Source organism: Daphnia carinata, chromosome 7 (assembly GCF_022539665.2).
Source record: "Daphnia carinata strain CSIRO-1 chromosome 7, CSIRO_AGI_Dcar_HiC_V3, whole genome shotgun sequence".
Taxonomy (NCBI): Eukaryota; Metazoa; Arthropoda; class Branchiopoda; order Diplostraca; family Daphniidae; genus Daphnia; species Daphnia carinata.
In genome coordinates, this window is record NC_081337.1 from 4,358,275 (window position 1) to 4,374,687 (window position 16,413).

A 16,413-nucleotide genomic window follows, 5' to 3' on the forward strand; every position below is an offset into this window, starting at 1 on the left:
GGACTTAACGAAAACGAAATGACGACGAACACCGGCTTTTATTGAAGAACTCTAATTTTCAAATATTTCTTCGCTATTTTATTCAAGCCATGTTTAGTAAACAAAAATATGTTAAACTATAGAAATCTTTTACTTTATTACATTCAACGAAATTATAGACCTACTTTCCTACTATTCGGGATGCAACATTGCGAAAGCTTTTTTTCAATTTTTATAACTGAATGTTTAGTTGATGAATTTTCCTTTTTCGAGGATGTCACATGAATCAGTGAAAAGACATCCAACGCAGAGTTGACTTGGCCAGCCACATCGTGTTTGTCGTGTTGCTGTCCAAAGGAAAAATTAGGAACTCAAGTGATTCAGCAGTGAGAAAACCGAGGCAGTAAAGACTTTCAATTGCTACATTAAACTGAGAAATTGCCGTTGTATGCTAAACGTATTTTTAAATATCACTGTTATATGTGCAATAAAATCCTATTTATTATTGTATATACAGTTATAGAGTATTCTAAGACTCGTACTGAATTGAAATCCCCGAACTAATATCACTAATTGCACGAAATGAAGTAAAATTTTATTTGAGTACAATTTCCGTGGCTATACATACAAAGAGACGTGTTGAACCGAAAGAATAAATAAAACTGCTTCAGCTTTTGCATAACAATTTAGACGATAGAAATCTCAAGTAAACGAGTAGGTCGCTAATTAATAAACCGTGTCTCCTATTCCCCGACAGAATAAAAATTTTTCTTTCGAGCCATTACGGAACCTTCACTTCTATTTCAGCCCCATCAAACCAAAGACTTGTAATGACACTCGTCTTCCTACAGAAATCAGTGGCGCATCCATGAAAAGAATTTTTCGTTCAAGTGTGTGCAGAACTTCTATTCGCTACACTCTCCACCCGAATCGCTTAAGCCGTCTGCTGGAGGCAAGTGTAGTTGGGAAGCACTTTTAACCAATATAAGTGCAATGACAACTCTCTTAATATACACAACAGGCTTGCCAGTATAAAACGATGACTGTTAAGTGTGTACAGCAATGAAAGCCCTTATAGTAAGAAACTCCGTAAATGGGTACACCATTCGGTTGCGATGGATTACCACAGGTGGAAAAAGACCTTACAATTCTAGAGTTTGGTAGTTCGAGTGGAAGTGAAAAATACGATGGCTTGAACAGAAAATTTTATTGAGTCGTTTAATATGAGCAACAGTTCAGCAGGATAACTACAGAATGCTTGAGGTATTTTTTTTACTCAGTTTTCACAGTGATAGTGGCACGTACAATGCGCTTCTTCGCTCGTGTCAGCAGTTTTCTGTGGTCCAACCTTAACATAATCTCAGCCAAAAATTTTAGAACCGTAGTCATCTCCGGTTCCATTCCAGGTAGCGCACCTCGATAACTGACCTCGATTAAAGACAAAAGCCGGTAGGCGGAAAGATGTACAGGTTTTCTTTATCTCAACGCCAGTTATACCCTACTAGCTTTACAAGGATTTTTTACACACATCTCTGCCCTTGTTGAGAGAAATGAGACGCTAGAGACTTCAACTACACTAACAGATAGCTCATTGGACAGTTTCTACTATTCCAAACCGGGATTAAAATTTTGCATTCGAAACATTAAGCAACGTCAACTTCCATTCAGCCCTATTAAAAGCTAGATTGTAAGGACATTTCCCTATAGTTATCCTATGGAATCCATTTGTGAACCCAAAAATAGAATTTTCCATTAAAGCGCGTATAGAACTTCCATTGGTAATACACTCCACCCACGTCGCAGTTATACACCAAGTTCCGTCGCTCTGTGCAGTCTACTGGAGACAAAAACGCCTAAAATGGTAAGAAAGTCGAAAACAATACTCCCCCTTCAATAAAATTTCCATAAACAAGGAACTTAGAAAACAAAACAGACAAATCAGCATATACATGTCATGATAGCGTACCGTAAGCATACCCAAGAGATATTTAAAACCTCCAACTAGTTCAAAAACCTGTAGAAAAATCGATAAAAATACCTGATGTGTATAAATCCGGGCAGATTCACAATCTTCGATTCCTTTCCGGGTTTCCTTGACATCCCAAAGTACGTAGCGGCCACTGGGATGTAGGGTGTAGTTGTACAGGCGTCGTGATCGACTTGTGCCACCCGGTTTGAACCATCCTGTCGGTCCAACAGAGACAAAAATTTAGTCATACCAATGAATTGCATTTGCTCAGTAAGATAAAACCGTATTATACCAGTGTGCAGTCTCTAAGCTGTGCAGTGGAGCTAAAATATTGAACATAGAGATCGCAACAAAGGAATAAATATTAATATAATAATTTAAAAATATTATGAAAATGAAAAGCAATAGAAATGAACAGCGGATGATAATTTCAATGTAGCTAACAATAGCAAACGATAGTACACATGTCACCTGGTGGCCGAAAAACGAAACTTCCCAAACATTATCGTAATGAGTATTACGACTGTTTTTCCCCTATTAGGAGGGCCGAAGAACCCGATATCCCGATATCGTGCCGTGGCGGTGAGTACCAAAAACATCAGGCGGGAAAAAGGCCTAATAAGGGAAGAAGACTCTTCAGCAACTGTTCTTGATGGAAAGCGGTCAATGATATGACATTCTCCATTGACTAACCTAAATTAAGAATAATACTAATAATAATTAAGTAGAAGCGTGCATTCCCAAAATTGTGTGTGTGAGTGTGTGTAGCCTACCTTTGGTATAAATAATATAGTCAAAAGTCTTGTTGTAAACGATTTGTGTGTGTGCGTGAATGCTGTTTGCGTGTATTACTCTTTGGTTGTAGTTTGAAAATGCACAGCGTTAAACCTAACAAAATTGTGTTGTCTTTTCATGCGGTACCATGGGGAGTGGGGTAAGAGAGGAGTTAGAAAGCAGTTGTTAGAGGTATGGTCGAACGTTTAGATGATGCATTGAATTTCACTCGTTCGTAGGAAAAAAAGACGATTTTTTTTTTGGAGGGGGGTAACACGGAGGGCAAAAACGGCGAGCCCTTTCTCGCTCAGAGCGCCCTCCGCCCAACTCTGATTTCGGGCACTATCCTGTACTCGCACATCTTCCTTCTTTCGGTAAATCGTAGGGAAAAAAAACATATGTGAATTGTCAAGTTTCCCTTAAAAGCGTGGAAGACGTAGATCATGTATTATGTAACCACAAAGTGTAAATCAAGAAGCGGGTAATGACTAATCCATTGAAATCCAATGAAAAGGTAGATGAGAAAACCGACTACGGAAGTCTAACAGTAATTGCTTTTCAACCAAAGAAAACCAGAACAAGATTCCCTACTTCTTACACGTTGATCAATAAATTCATTAGGCATCTTGATTGGTTGGCGGTTTATATTTACGGAAAAATCGACCATTCCACCAAAATCGTCTATTATGGCGCCGATCGGAGTTGCTGATCAGCCTGTATGCGAAATTTTCCAATCAAAGAGAGAAACCTGTCGGATAACAAGTTGTCATGGTTTCAACTTTCCAATAGGCGGATGGGAATGAAACTCTTCTCGCAAAAGCAGACGAATTTGTGTTTGTAACTTTGTTATTCGTATCGTGCACGGTGCAATGTGCGTTAAGCACTAATTCAAATGGAAAATGTCAAACAAAAATGTAACAGAGGCCTTTATTCATTTTGTCAAATCTTTACCAAAAAAGCTACCAGCGAAACCTGTGAGTGGAACGGTTTCAACCTGGATGTATCATAAAAATAAACAATATGAGGATATTGTTGGTCTTTCAGAAGTAAAAGCAGCACAGCAACGAGTTTTGCAGGTAAGATACCGAACTTACATTGAACTGTATCTAGTTTCGTTAAACCTTCGTTGTTTTTCATCTTAAAACTTCTCAGTCAGAAAACAAATTTATTAAGTCTCAAGAAGACAGAAGAGATGTACAAAGGAAATTAAGTTTTGTGCAGCAGAAGTTACATGAGCTACATATGGAATTAGATCGCGTTCCTAGAGGAGATGACAAATATCTTGCACTTATTACCCAGGAGCACTCGGTAATGAAAGAAGAAAAATATTTAAAAGAAGAAGTTCAGCAACTAGAAAAAGAAGAAAGAGAAAACTTCGCTATCTTGTCACATACTGTGAGGGACTCGCATGAGAAAGAAAGAGCCCAAGCTGAGAAAACTAAGTATTGGTCAATTATAGGATCAGTTTTAGGTACCATTGTAGGTGTCTTTGGAACCACAGTCAATAATCGTTTAAAAATGAAGGAGCTCAGAGATTTGGTGGAAAGTACCACCAAAAACAACCAGCTGCTTACTGACACAGAGGAATTATCAAAGCAAATTACATTGGCGATACAGCAAAATTCTCGTGCATCACAAGGAGACAAGCTTCAAGATTTTCCAGAAGGAAAATGGAAGGAGCTAAAAGATTCTTTGCTACAATTGATACAAGATGAATGTGATAGCCAAAAAAACGTTATTTTACAACTAAGCCGACAGTTAGAAACTTCGCTCTCTCCAGTGGATGTAAATATTGGCGCAGTTACAAAGCCATCTTTCGTATCGCAGCATGATGTAGAAACTTTCTTTGATCAGCATACAAAGCATAGTAATCGGCTATTTGCGATTACTGTTATTTTAATTCCAACTTGCACTTGGGCGCTATGCAAGCTCTTCAGTATGTAACATAATATGTTTATTGTGACAGTAAAGTAAAATGGCTGTAATAGAAATCTTTTTGGCTATTTCAGCGTCAATCTCTATCACAGTTCACATAAAATTTACAATTTAATGTGTCTTAGTCATGGTAGTCGAAATTCTTGTAAATGAAATTTGATTATTAATTTCCATAATAAAGTATGTAGCGTTAATCAGCTTGTAGAATATGTCTACCTCGTATGATATATACCTTATCTTGTAGCTTAGAACAAAAAGTATACAGACTCTAGCATGTAGCCTAGAAACGAAGAGCCGTCTACACGGCAGCTAATTACGCAAAAAGCTTTGTTACTTAAAGAGTTTTAAAAACGCCGTAATTTAAAAAGTATGCTTCGATCCATTCAAGTAGGCAAAAACATTGATAACCGTAATGTTTAGCGTATCAATCATCAGGAATATTTTTCTCCCGTAACAATGTGTTAAAGCTAAAAGTAATGTTCAACGGGGGACACATTTTTCATTCATCGATTTGGAGCATTTCCTTGTCTCATCCAGCCTATTTGTTTATTAATTAAGCACGGCGAAATCAAGTTACAGTATTTCCTACAAAGGATCCATATACTCTTTGCCAACTTTGATGACGTCTATCTCCGGTTTAACCTTCATATTATAACAAAATAAATTTACGAATTCAAATTTTTTTTTTTTACAAACGTACCTTGTCGTAAAGGTGAGGGAACGCACCGTTGGCATGATACTTAGTACGAACTCTTTCATAAGCTGCGAGATCAAACATCTCTTCAAATTCCTTTCGGTCCATAAAGATATCGGCGTACAGGAACGGATATCCTCCTACGTCACGGGTAAATCTAAAAATGGAATAAATCTCTACAGTTTAAGCCAAGGAACGAAAAATAAATGTTGTTTGTACTTTTCCATTTTGCGCATGGCAGCGACAGCATCGAAACGTTGCTTACGCTTCACCGGCCCTGGCACTCCATAGACGCCAAGGTCATTAAACATACCTGTTTTCAAACACAAAGCGAATAATTTATTTAAACCCACAATAAAAATTAAAAATAAATAATTAAGATACATACCCCAGTTAGTACCAGGACACATTTGATCAGGTCGAGGAGGACGTAGTTGGCCAGTATGGGGCCCGTGATCATATATTCTGCAAGGGTATCTAATTTTCGATAAAACCAATTAATTTCGTTTTTAACCATGAATTATAAAGGAAAATTTTAACCAATACACTAAAATAGGATAAGCGTCGAAAATTTCTTCAGAAACATCAATTTGTTTTTCCAGTACGTTAATTGGTAGGACGATGTCTTGAAAAACCTACATCAAGCAAAACACAAAAAAATGGTAACATAAAAAAAAAGTAAGTCATAAGGTAAAGGCATTTTTTTCCGGACCTGCTTGGTAAAAGTCATTGCACGAATGCCCGGTGTTGTAGTGAATTTCAGGAACGCAGGTTTGGGAGGCAATAGCCATCCGAACAAGAATCTGTCGTTTAAAAATGTAATGGTAACGTAGAATCGTAAGCTCTAATGATAAAATTTAACTTTTGTCACGAAGCTCCTCACCTGAAAACGGGATTGTTACCAAAAGGAATCATAGATTCGACTACCCAGAAAATGGCGCGATTGTGCCGTAACAGATACTCGCGTAGTGGAATAAATTCTTGGGTTGGAGGCTTATTGAGGAAGCTTTCAACGTGTTTGTAAAACCACGGTTTATACCAACGAGCAACGTGATTAATCTGTGCTTCCTCTTGTGCATTTTTAACGTTCGCGAAGTTACCGACCATAATAACCGCTTCATTTTTGCTGAAAATGGTTGCCTCCACAAAATCGGGTGTCTAAGAAAAAGCAGATTTATTCATTTTTTTTTTTATCATTCGAAATTTTGGGTAAATTAAGCACTTGCTTGTCTTTATCCATTGCTCCCGATAATTCACGTATTTTGTCACAATACTCTTTTTGTCCCTTGATTGGAATGTACTCCATTTTTACATAAGGCTGCAAAATAAGGGAATAAACAAAATGCAACATGGATTTCCAGGTCTCCGTTACTTACTTTCACTGGAATGATTTGGACTTCTAGGGCACTAAAGTAATGCAAAAATTTCGTACGGAAAAAACCTGCATTAAAAATATAATTTAATTCGTTACACAAGAAATCCTAGCGTGCCGTGCGACCACGGAAGGCAGTGGAATAGATCCGAGTATTCGTTGTCTTTAGTCACTCGGACTAAGCTACCATCTCCCAACACAACATCATATGCAGCAATAGTCTCTTGGTATAATCCAACCTGAATAATGAAGTTGAATGAAACATTGATGTCAATAAGGCACGTATCAAGAAAGCAAACAGGGATAGATACCTTGTGTGAGTACGTGGTCATGCCAACGCCAAATGCTAGTCCTCCAAGGGTAGCATCAGCAATTTCCAAAGTCACCGCCAATGTATAACCTGTTTAACATAAAAGCACATGATGGTAGAGTATGGTTTAACAAGGTAAGAATGTGAAACGAATTCAGCTATGTTTCGAGTTCTGCTTGAATGACTATCACGCGTTGACTGTCACAAGTTCAACCAATGTTCCGCGCAACCAAAGAGAAAAAACATTATTCCAAATGACAATTTCCAGAAATGTATGGATGATTAGCATTGGCCACTGCATTACGGGGAAACGGTGCACATGGTCATTGCACCTTACCTTTAACCGTCTACGATCCAACTGTTAGGATTTGCGATATAGTATAACGTGTTGTGACTGCTGTAACTTCCGCATACTTATCGTAAATAAAATAATTATGGTGCGAAGTTCAAGAAAACTACCTTTGGGTATTAGGTAACGTGTAATGTCACCAACAGTTACCATGGGCTCAACGCGCACGGTCATTGCTTCCTCATTTAGTTCAAGAATGTCGTACAACGGAATAGGGATTTTGTGACAAAGATCCTAAATAATATAAAGCGCATTAACGCAAGAATGGTATTCAGTGACATGAGAAAGATTTACTTTTCTGAAGAATGTTGTAGATAAGCTTAGCCAATTTGGCCGGGCAGTGCACATTTTCTTCTTTTCTGAATCGGGAAGATCGTTGCAATGGCGCACCTTTTCGAGCAAATTAGACGCAGAGTCCAGTTTAATTTGTTTCCTAGCTTATGAGAATAGCTACAAAAAAGCCCATGACGTTTTACCTTAGACTGAATCTGGCGAACACGTTCGTCATGACGTTGAGGAGCTGACAAAACGGTACGATAGAACCAGTTACGTAACTGAAGAGCGACATCGAAAACGAAGGAAGCAGGTAAGCAGAACACTGTAAAACCCAATTAATAATAAAAAAAATCTAATTCAGTTAATGGATACCGGTAATAGGTAAAAATAACTTTACAGAGAACAATGAGACCGCGATTGTCCTCCATCAGGCGAATCAATCTCTTTTTCCAAACAGCTGTATCCATTTTATCATCTGTTTCTATGACAAAAGTAACAGAATTTTAACTTTTGCCTGTCACAGCCCAGGAACCACTGTAATGCAAAGATCAAAGAGAAAGTATGCTTTAGGCTTTTCAAGCAGTCACCATAGATTAACTGTCTGTTTTATCAATAAGCCATATCTAACATATTCTTATTCAGTATATTAGTTTTCCTTTGGCAAGTGATAACAACTTTAACCATTGGCTAGAAGAATAAACTCAATATGATTTTTAACTAGTGGTTTTTTAAAATGCCTAATCCAGCAAAGAATAACTTAAGCAGATAACGAAAGAATGTTCTTGAGTTTCAATTGGTTAAATATACATAGGTCTGACTTTTGGTGACACAATAAGATGAACAATTGGTTCTTTAGCAGGGTTTCATGTACCTAGAAAATAGTAAAAAAGAAGGTGATAGAAACACAATCTCTGTGTTCATAATATTCTATGGCAAGTTATACAACTAAAAGACTTCCATAGCTGAATCAAAATTTATACCTATTACAGGAAGCTCAAGCCACAAAAGTTTTTCTGTGGATTGCTATTGTTGCTGCCCAGATTTGACCTTCACTGCATTTAAACAGCTGTTCTTTGCTGGCAGTAGGGCAAGAAAAAAAAGTGTGGCGAAACTCCCGGAGAACTCCCTCGTGACTGTCAATTGACCATAGACCAATCTGAATGTAACTAATGACAACTAAAGCAAACATTAGGCAGTCATACAGAAGGGAAGACTAGTAAGACAGAGTAGTTCAAAGTTCGCTTGGTTCTATCTCCACTTGGACGTCAAGTCTAAACTCCCAAACAGTGTAGACAGTACAGATCAGTCATTTGTTATTGATAGCTAAAATCTTATGTCAAAAATCCCTCAATAGCCAATACTAAGTTTTGGTGGCTGCCCTAACGCAGCGGGATTATACCTCCAACCATCATATCCGCAGATTACCGGGTGCGGTATCCACATCCACTTTTTGACGAAAACCGGGAAATGCGAAGTTATATCCTATCCGATAGTAAACACCAAACACTACATTGCCTAAGGTTGTTTTTAAACGAAGTGAACTTTATTCTACGTGTTGAAGGGCAAAGTCGAGCTCAAGAGAGGACATTTACGGTATGTGGGTGTTTTACCATTATAAAATCAATTGCAACGAAAACTTTCTTTATACCAAACATTGTTTTAACTTTAGTATCGGAAAAGACATCGCTATCGTTAGTTGTTTGTATTTACTGATGGAACCCTTCTGAAACGAAGTAGTCCTAAGCTGTCATAGTTGTTTTACCGTATCGCCTCTACGTTTCCATTTTCATTTTTGACTTTCAATCTTGATGAACATTGGGAGCAGTAGTTGATCAAGTAAAATTTATATCCATAATACTTTGTATAGTTATTTCAATGTCCATAGTACTGTTTGCATTTTTAAGGCAAAATGTGTGAACTAAAATGTCATAATTTTTTCTCAAAATAGATGGTTTTTTTTGAAGCTCAAACTACATCAAAAATTACTTACGTGTATTTTGTGATGTAAATCAATTTTCCTTTATAGTAACACATACTTAACTGTGTATTCTCATAAATTCAGTAAACAGTAACACATTATATTTCAAAAGTGCATAATTTACTGTATGATAGTTCATATAAATTTTTGTATTAATCTTGCATTTAACTTAATTTCATGTTTTTATTTTAGAAAGTTGCATCAAACAGTTTTGTGTTCCTTAAAAAATTTACAACAATGGAGCAAACAGGACAGTTACTTTCTGGCACTGAGGTTGCAAAGTAAGTTAACAGACATATTCTGCTGCTGGTTTTTCTCATGTAACATATTTCGTTAATAGGAATATAAGAGCTGGTTTGAGTGAGCAAGTCAAGCAACTTAAAGAACAATACCCTGGTTTTACCCCAGGACTGAACATAATTCAGGTTGGTGCCAGAGAAGATTCAAATGTTTACATCAGAATGAAAATGAAAGCTGCTGAAGAAATTGGCATTAATGCAACACATGTAGTACTACCCTCATCTACTACTCAAGCTGAGGTAATATCAGTTACTAATCACAGTTTTGGAGGTTAGAGTTACTAATTTTGTATTGTCTCTTTGTAGCTTATTAGGGTGCTTAATAAAATTAATTTGGACCCTAGTGTTCATGGGATAATTGTGCAAATGCCACTTGATTCAGTGAACAAGATTGATTCCACCCTTATCACAGACTCTGTTCTTCCAAGCAAAGATGTGGATGGGTTAAACACAATAAATCAAGGGAAAGTGGCTGTAGGTGATCTGGTTTCTGGATTTCTACCTTGTACTCCAAATGGCTGCATGGAATTAATTAAAAGGTTAGAATTTTATACAAGGCTGGTCCACTATACAAATAAATCATGTTTTTTTAAAAATTAGAACAGGGATAAAGATTGAAGGAAGCCAAGCCGTTGTCATTGGACGTTCGAAGATCGTTGGAACCCCTGCTGCCGAACTCCTGAAATGGCACCATGCAACTGTTACAGTTTGCCATTCGAAGACCAAAAATTTATCCGAATTGGTATCCGAAACATGTGATTTAAAGCTGCAACTTCAACAAGTAAAGGGAGATCTCGGTATCTTTTTGTTTTACCCTGGAAAACCATGTAGGTTGCTAGTGCAGATATACTAGTCGTGGGAATTGGTCAGCCGAATATGGTCAAGGGTGAATGGATTAAACAAGGAGCAGTTGTAATTGACTGCGGCATTAATTCGATTGCGGGTAAGTGCACACAAATTCCAAGTTGCTAAAGCCATGATATTGACAATAAGAACTTTTTTGCGTCAGACCCTTCAAAGACATCAGGTAATAGGTTGGTGGGCGACGTCGATTTTGAAGGCGCAAAAACAAAAGCCAGTTGGATTACTCCGGTTCCAGGTGGAGTTGGACCCATGACTGTAGCGATGCTGATGAAAAATACAGTTTTGGCTGCTAAAAAAGCTGTTTCCAAGCTGGCTAATACTAAATGGAATTTATCCTATTTACCGCTTAAACTAAGCGAACCAGTTCCACGGTAACAAGCCATAGCATTTAGAACCAAATCTGTTTATGTTAAATTCGATAATAATAATAAATTCGATAAAATTATTTTACACAGAGACATTGACATAGCCCGTAGCCAAACACCCAAAAATATTATGGAATTAGCAGATGAAATTGGATTGTCTGTTGCGGATGTTGAGCCGTATGGCGCGACAAAAGCTAAAGTGAACATCAAAATTCTGGAACGATTGGTTGACAAGCCGATCGGAAAATATGTCATCGTTTGCGGGTGAGCTAATTTCAAGTACGTGTTTATGAGAGCTAGTACTTATGCGTGATTCTGTGATGAAGAATAACTCCAACACCATTGGGAGAAGGAAAATCAACTACGACTATCGGTTTGTAAAATACTGCAACGCACTTTCGACATTTTGATAAACCTGGAGCTTTAACGTTAAACAGGGTTATCTCAAGCAATTGGCGCCCATTTGAACAAGAATGTGTTTGCTTGCGTCAGACAGCCTTCACAAGGGCCTACATTTGGAATCAAGGGTTGAACTTGAATCATTCTGAAATGCAATTTTTTTCTTTTCGTTGCGAAAAAAAAAACTCATTGTTATTTTATCAACTATTTCAGGTGGAGCAGCTGGTGGTGGATATTCTCAAGTAATTCCAATGGAAGAATTCAATCTTCATTTAACCGGTGACATCCATGCAATCACGGCTGCGAATAATCTTCTTGCTGCCCAAATTGAAGCCCGTATGTTTCACGAAGCTACTCAGTCTGATAAGGCCTTATATGCCCGCCTAGTACCGAAGGACAAAGGCACGCGCAAATTTTCAGCTATTCAAGTATGCATCTTACTTGAGTTGGAACTATTCATTGTAATTGTAACGTCACGTCTTATTCTAGCTAAAGCGATTAACTAAATTGGGCATTAACAAAGTCGATCCTGATTCGTTAACTGAGGACGAAATACGGAATTTTGCTCGTCTCGATATTGATCCGGCAACTATAACTTGGCAAAGAGGTAATTTAGACGTGGCCCTGTTCGTCATCGATTTTTATTAGAATCATTTCATAACGCCAATATTTGCTGTACAGTTATGGATACCAATGACAGATTTTTACGCAAAATTCGAGTTGGACTAAGTGACACCGAAAAGGGACATGAGCGTGATTGCCAGTTTGACATTACTGTAGCAAGCGAAATAATGGCTGTACTAGCTTTAACCACAGGTATGCGTATCCTTCCATCTATCATAGTAGAAAACCTCTAATCTCATATCGCATTTAGGATACAGTGATTTCCGAGCCCGTTTGGGCCAAATGGTAGTGGCTTCTAGTAAACAAGGGGTACCAATCACTGCCGACGATTTGGTATGTTACTTCACCATACTTAAGTGATGTCAACAATACCACTCCATGTAATTCAAAATTAGGGAGCAAGTGGGGCTTTAATGGTGCTGCTGAAAGATGCGATTCATCCAAATCTGATGCAAACTCTAGAGGGAACACCTGTCTTCGTTCATGCTGGACCTTTTGCAAATATCGCTCATGGAAATTCATCTGTGTTGGCAGATCAAATTGCTCTACGACTAGTTGGCAGCGACGGGTTTGTTTTAACAGAAGCTGGATTTGGGGCTGATATAGGTATTGTATTTCTTTCTTAATTAATAATCATTTTAGATTTTTCCTATGTACCATTTGTGTTTGTTCTTTGGATTTCAGGAATGGAAAAATTCATGCATATCAAATGTCGTGCTTCCGGCTTGAAGCCAGATGTCGTCGTCTTGGTTGCTACAGTACGTGCCCTGAAAATGCATGGCGGTGGTCCTCAAGTAGTTCCAGGAAATCCCATCCCGGCCGCATACATCGAACCCAATTGTGAATTGGTGGAGAAGGGTTTCTCAAATTTGAAAAAACACATAGAGAACATAAGGAAGTTTGGTCTACAAGTCGTTGTGGCAATCAATCGTTTCACGTAAGTTTCTCTTTCTTGATTACTTTACAAGTTTGATGTTAATTAAGATTGTTTGTTTTGTTTGATTTTCATTTTCTTTTTCTCGTTCTCTCTCTGCTGCTTGCTGTTTGTAGGACGGATTCCATAGATGAACTCAGTCTTCTCCAGGGCCTGTGTAAAGATAATGGAGCTTTTGATGCTGTAGTCTGCTCACACTGGGTACTCTTTTACTTTCGGTTGACGTTCAGTAAACTGGACCACATTCTTTTTTTATCTCTTTTATGTTAATTGTTTGATTTTTCATTTATTTATTTTATTTTACTCAACTTTTACTGATTCAAACGTTTTGTCATAGGCAACAGGTAGTCAAGGAGCTGCAGCCTTAGCCGAAGCGGTCGTAAAGGCAGCTGAGCAGCCATCCAATTTCAGGCAAATTAACTACTTGCAAAATAACCTAATCTTACTAGTTTTTGCTTTGAACATGCCACTTTGATATCCAGGTATTTGTACAACTTGGAACAATCAATCGAAGAGAAGATTGAGGTTATCGCTAAAGAAATTTATGGCGCTGAGAAAATTGAAATATCTCCTGCAGCTAAAGTTCAGATCGAACGTTACAAGTCGCAGGTTAGCAAACTTTTAAAACTGAAAAAAAAAACGAAATATTTTCGTTAATTTTCAAAGGGGTTCAATGACTTCCCAATTTGCATGGCGAAAACCCATTTATCGCTGTCGCACGACCCCACATTAAAAGGAGCACCCACTGGATTTACCCTGCCAATTCGTGAAGTTAGAGCAAGTGTCGGAGCCGGATTTTTGTACCCTTTGGTTGGAACGGTAACGAGTTGTCATCGTAGGCTTTTGTTTGGGCAGTAAAATGACAACCATTGTTTATTAATAGATGAGTACAATGCCGGGTCTTCCAACTCGCCCAGCCATTTTTGACATCGACTTGAACTTGGAAACGGGCAACATTGAAGGCCTGTTCTAGAAAAGCTGGCGATCTTTGCCATCGAAAAAATGACCAAATTCGTAGTTTTCAGTAGGTGTAACGAAAGAAAAACCATTTTTGTTTGTTGAACACTATAGATATGCCCAACTTAACCATCAGATATAAACATATATTTTCAGAACGGGTGGTTAAATTTTCATTATCCTAAAAGCTAAAATAACACTAGTAAATACACACGTTAATATTGGCATCAAGTTTTTTAACGATTCATTCAAATTTTACTCTTATTGAAATTTTGTTCGTGAATATGCAAAACCAAAAGATTATGCCAAAAATGTAGTATTCTTCTTGTTTTCTTTTCCTGGAAACAAGTTTTGCTTGGAAATGAATAATTGTCGTAAAGCTTTTAGACGGAAGCGTCATGTCCCAGTTTTATAATTGACTCTCTTCTTCTCCTTCGTCACATCCACATATTGGATCTTCACTGATAACACCCACTTGTTTAACATCATTGTGGCGGTAGGCAGAAATTTTCTTGTTATGGATCTTGCAGCTTTTTCTTCGGTGTCTTACAATAGCAACGAAACACACGATTCCGGCGGTAACAACAACACAACCTCCCGTGATTCCGAGGCACCAAAACATCGTTCGCATGTCGTAATTATTTGATGTTTGATCTGGTTCTAAAGTTGCATGTTTCGTATTCGCTGTTTTTTCCACATTATCAGTGCAAAATAGGGCACTGTACTCGCCCATGCTAACCGAGTTTACATCATCTTTATAACATCTCAGCTCGTTAGGGATTGGCCAATTGGGAGACGAAACCATGGTTAAGAAGGCCTCAGTTGGTTTTGCTTCATCTAGTTCGCCCGGCATCTGAGAAAATGTCCCATTTTCGAAGTCTTGGTTTTCATTTCCGGAACCAGTATCATCTAACGCGTATAAACTATTAACAATATCGTGACAATTGCAAACAACTGTCCAGTTTTGTACAAACATTTTTCGATTAGGATTCCAAATGTGGGATAACGTGTTATTGTCCAAAGTGACGACAGAAGAAAGGGCACCAGGAAAGCGAAAGTTAAGGCGCATTAAATATTGCTCACCATTCGTGATTTGCAAGTTACGAAGGAAATTATCGACATTCACAGAGAAAATATCAAGGCCCATCAAAGTCAGAGTAGAATAGGCTAATAGTTTATGAGAGGTTTCAGGATCTGCTCCTCGAAGATTAATGACAACCGAATCATTATCCATTTGGTGAAATTGCGAGTCAACCACCAAAACATGACCCGAACCCGAAATGCGAATTCCCCCTTTCAAAATGCTGAGAAACTGAGAACTGATTATGTTGAAATAATCATTTTTCTCCGTTATGTTTAACTGAATGGCATCCGATTCAAGGGTCCCAAAACGTGTTTCGTCGAAAATGAATGGCTTTCGCTCGTCTACGTTGACGACTTTCCGGGGCTCTATAAGTAATGCATTCGGCATGGCACGGTTTTCGATCCGGCTTATGTTGGATTTCACAATCCTTAGCTGCCACAATTTATCCACGTTGCGGAAAGCATTTTCAGATATAATGCCAATTTGACATCCTTGAATGTCAATCTGCAGAACCTTGGTGTCGGAAACCAAGTACGGTGCCAACGAATTCATTTTCACATTTCTTAAAGCCAAACCTGAAAAGAATATGATAACCATAAATCGAATGATTGAATGGGGATTTATACTAAATTTAGGAGGAAATAGAAATATAAAAAACTAAATCAAACCGTACTGATGAAACCACCGAGAGGTTGATCAAAATCTTCTGACACGTCTTCTTGCTCGACGTCATCGACATTTCCGATTGTCAGATGCAGTGAGGTAAATATACGCCTCCACGAATAGAATGCAGACGAAATGAAAAGTTTGGAACAGTTGTGAACCTCTAGGTACAATTGTTCATCTTGCACTCCATCATTTTCTTTTAAAAGGACTGCGTTCCCCAACTTTGCGGCCTGAAATGAATTATCAATGCATTTTCACAAATCGGTTACAATTCAATATTATTTTGCATTTATTATTGTATTTAGTTCTGTCGAAATCATTGACTAACCGTGTGGCGGAAATCACAAACAACTTTTCTCCCATTAGTATTTTTTTTGGATGAATGGCAATATAGGTTGGAAGATTGGATGTCCGTATATGTAATGTTCTCCTCGTCAATATTCAGACAATGCGTGTGGACAATCAAAATTGAAGTAACCACAAACACTTGCACAAGCAAGAGCATTTTGACTACAAGTCCATTGAGTTCTAACAATTATGTGGTACTGGTGCTATCCTTGATTCATTGCCTATTTTCAACTTCAG

At 37.9% G+C, this 16,413-nt stretch overlaps 4 protein-coding genes across 5 annotated transcripts; 2 read left to right on the top strand and 2 right to left on the bottom strand.

Moving 5' to 3' along the window:
- The first annotated feature begins 3,570 nt into the window (after positions 1-3,570).
- On the top strand, positions 3,571-4,728 carry LOC130695507 (mitochondrial potassium channel-like). Its single transcript, XM_057518650.1, has 2 exons — positions 3,571-3,798; positions 3,875-4,728. Exons 1-2 carry the CDS (start codon positions 3,622-3,624, stop codon positions 4,664-4,666), a joined length of 969 nt encoding a protein of 322 aa, XP_057374633.1. The 5' UTR covers positions 3,571-3,621; the 3' UTR covers positions 4,667-4,728.
- A 461-nt stretch (positions 4,729-5,189) lies between these two features.
- On the bottom strand, positions 5,190-8,934 carry LOC130695497 (delta(24)-sterol reductase-like). Its single transcript, XM_057518640.2, has 16 exons — positions 8,639-8,934; positions 8,056-8,192; positions 7,859-7,980; positions 7,677-7,772; positions 7,493-7,616; positions 7,035-7,123; positions 6,823-6,962; positions 6,728-6,758; positions 6,574-6,669; positions 6,235-6,509; positions 6,064-6,154; positions 5,898-5,986; positions 5,740-5,828; positions 5,571-5,664; positions 5,358-5,508; positions 5,190-5,299 (listed from the first exon to the last, which is right to left on the bottom strand). Exons 2-16 carry the CDS (start codon positions 8,123-8,125, stop codon positions 5,243-5,245), a joined length of 1,614 nt encoding a protein of 537 aa, XP_057374623.1. The 5' UTR covers positions 8,126-8,192; positions 8,639-8,934; the 3' UTR covers positions 5,190-5,242.
- Positions 8,935-9,097: 163 nt separating this feature from the next.
- On the top strand, positions 9,098-14,309 carry LOC130695492 (C-1-tetrahydrofolate synthase, cytoplasmic-like). Of its 2 annotated transcripts, XM_057518632.2 has the most exons (21): positions 9,098-9,251; positions 9,829-9,917; positions 9,977-10,175; positions 10,242-10,474; positions 10,536-10,677; positions 10,767-10,878; positions 10,945-11,170; positions 11,255-11,428; positions 11,491-11,537; positions 11,602-11,691; positions 11,777-11,991; positions 12,053-12,170; positions 12,245-12,379; positions 12,438-12,520; positions 12,583-12,793; positions 12,872-13,124; positions 13,238-13,322; positions 13,459-13,532; positions 13,604-13,730; positions 13,788-13,940; positions 14,005-14,309. In XM_057518632.2, the coding sequence occupies exons 1-21, from the start codon at positions 9,126-9,128 to the stop codon at positions 14,092-14,094; spliced, it is 2,982 nt and encodes a 993-aa protein (XP_057374615.1). In that variant the 5' UTR covers positions 9,098-9,125; the 3' UTR covers positions 14,095-14,309. The 2 variants fall into 2 exon arrangements, with proteins under 2 accessions (XP_057374615.1, XP_057374614.1); XM_057518631.2 differs by lacking the exons at positions 9,098-9,251; positions 13,788-13,940; positions 14,005-14,309 and adding an exon at positions 9,432-9,494 and having other exon boundaries at positions 13,459-13,725.
- Positions 14,215-16,385, bottom strand: LOC130695496 (uncharacterized). Its single transcript, XM_057518639.2, has 3 exons — positions 16,157-16,385; positions 15,836-16,058; positions 14,215-15,737 (listed from the first exon to the last, which is right to left on the bottom strand). Exons 1-3 carry the CDS (start codon positions 16,331-16,333, stop codon positions 14,488-14,490), a joined length of 1,650 nt encoding a protein of 549 aa, XP_057374622.1. The 5' UTR covers positions 16,334-16,385; the 3' UTR covers positions 14,215-14,487.
- Between the last annotated feature and the right edge of the window lie 28 nt (positions 16,386-16,413).

What these genes read in the sequence shown, in the direction of transcription:
- LOC130695497 (XM_057518640.2), bottom strand. Translation starts at nt 8,125, where the DNA reads ATGGATACAGCTGTTTGGAAAAAGAGATTGATTCGCCTGATGGAGGAC. An exon ending in GACGCTTATCCTATTTTAGT is followed by an intron (nt 5,829 to 5,897) that starts GTATTGGTTAAA and finishes ATCGAAAATTAG; the next exon opens with ATACCCTTGCAGAATATATG. An exon ending in TCCCTCACCTTTACGACAAG is followed by an intron (nt 5,300 to 5,357) that starts GTACGTTTGTAA and finishes TATAATATGAAG; the next exon opens with GTTAAACCGGAGATAGACGT.
- LOC130695492 (XM_057518632.2), top strand. Translation starts at nt 9,126, where the DNA reads ATGCGAAGTTATATCCTATCCGATAGTAAACACCAAACACTACATTGC. An exon ending in CATCTACTACTCAAGCTGAG is followed by an intron (nt 10,176 to 10,241) that starts GTAATATCAGTT and finishes GTCTCTTTGTAG; the next exon opens with CTTATTAGGGTGCTTAATAA. An exon ending in GCCTACATTTGGAATCAAGG is followed by an intron (nt 11,692 to 11,776) that starts GTTGAACTTGAA and finishes CAACTATTTCAG; the next exon opens with GTGGAGCAGCTGGTGGTGGA.
- LOC130695496 (XM_057518639.2), bottom strand. Translation starts at nt 16,333, where the DNA reads ATGCTCTTGCTTGTGCAAGTGTTTGTGGTTACTTCAATTTTGATTGTC. An exon ending in TTTGTGATTTCCGCCACACG is followed by an intron (nt 16,059 to 16,156) that starts GTTAGTCAATGA and finishes AATTCATTTCAG; the next exon opens with GCCGCAAAGTTGGGGAACGC. An exon ending in ACCTCTCGGTGGTTTCATCA is followed by an intron (nt 15,738 to 15,835) that starts GTACGGTTTGAT and finishes TATTCTTTTCAG; the next exon opens with GTTTGGCTTTAAGAAATGTG.
- LOC130695507 (XM_057518650.1), top strand. Translation starts at nt 3,622, where the DNA reads ATGTCAAACAAAAATGTAACAGAGGCCTTTATTCATTTTGTCAAATCT. An exon ending in CACAGCAACGAGTTTTGCAG is followed by an intron (nt 3,799 to 3,874) that starts GTAAGATACCGA and finishes AAAACTTCTCAG; the next exon opens with TCAGAAAACAAATTTATTAA.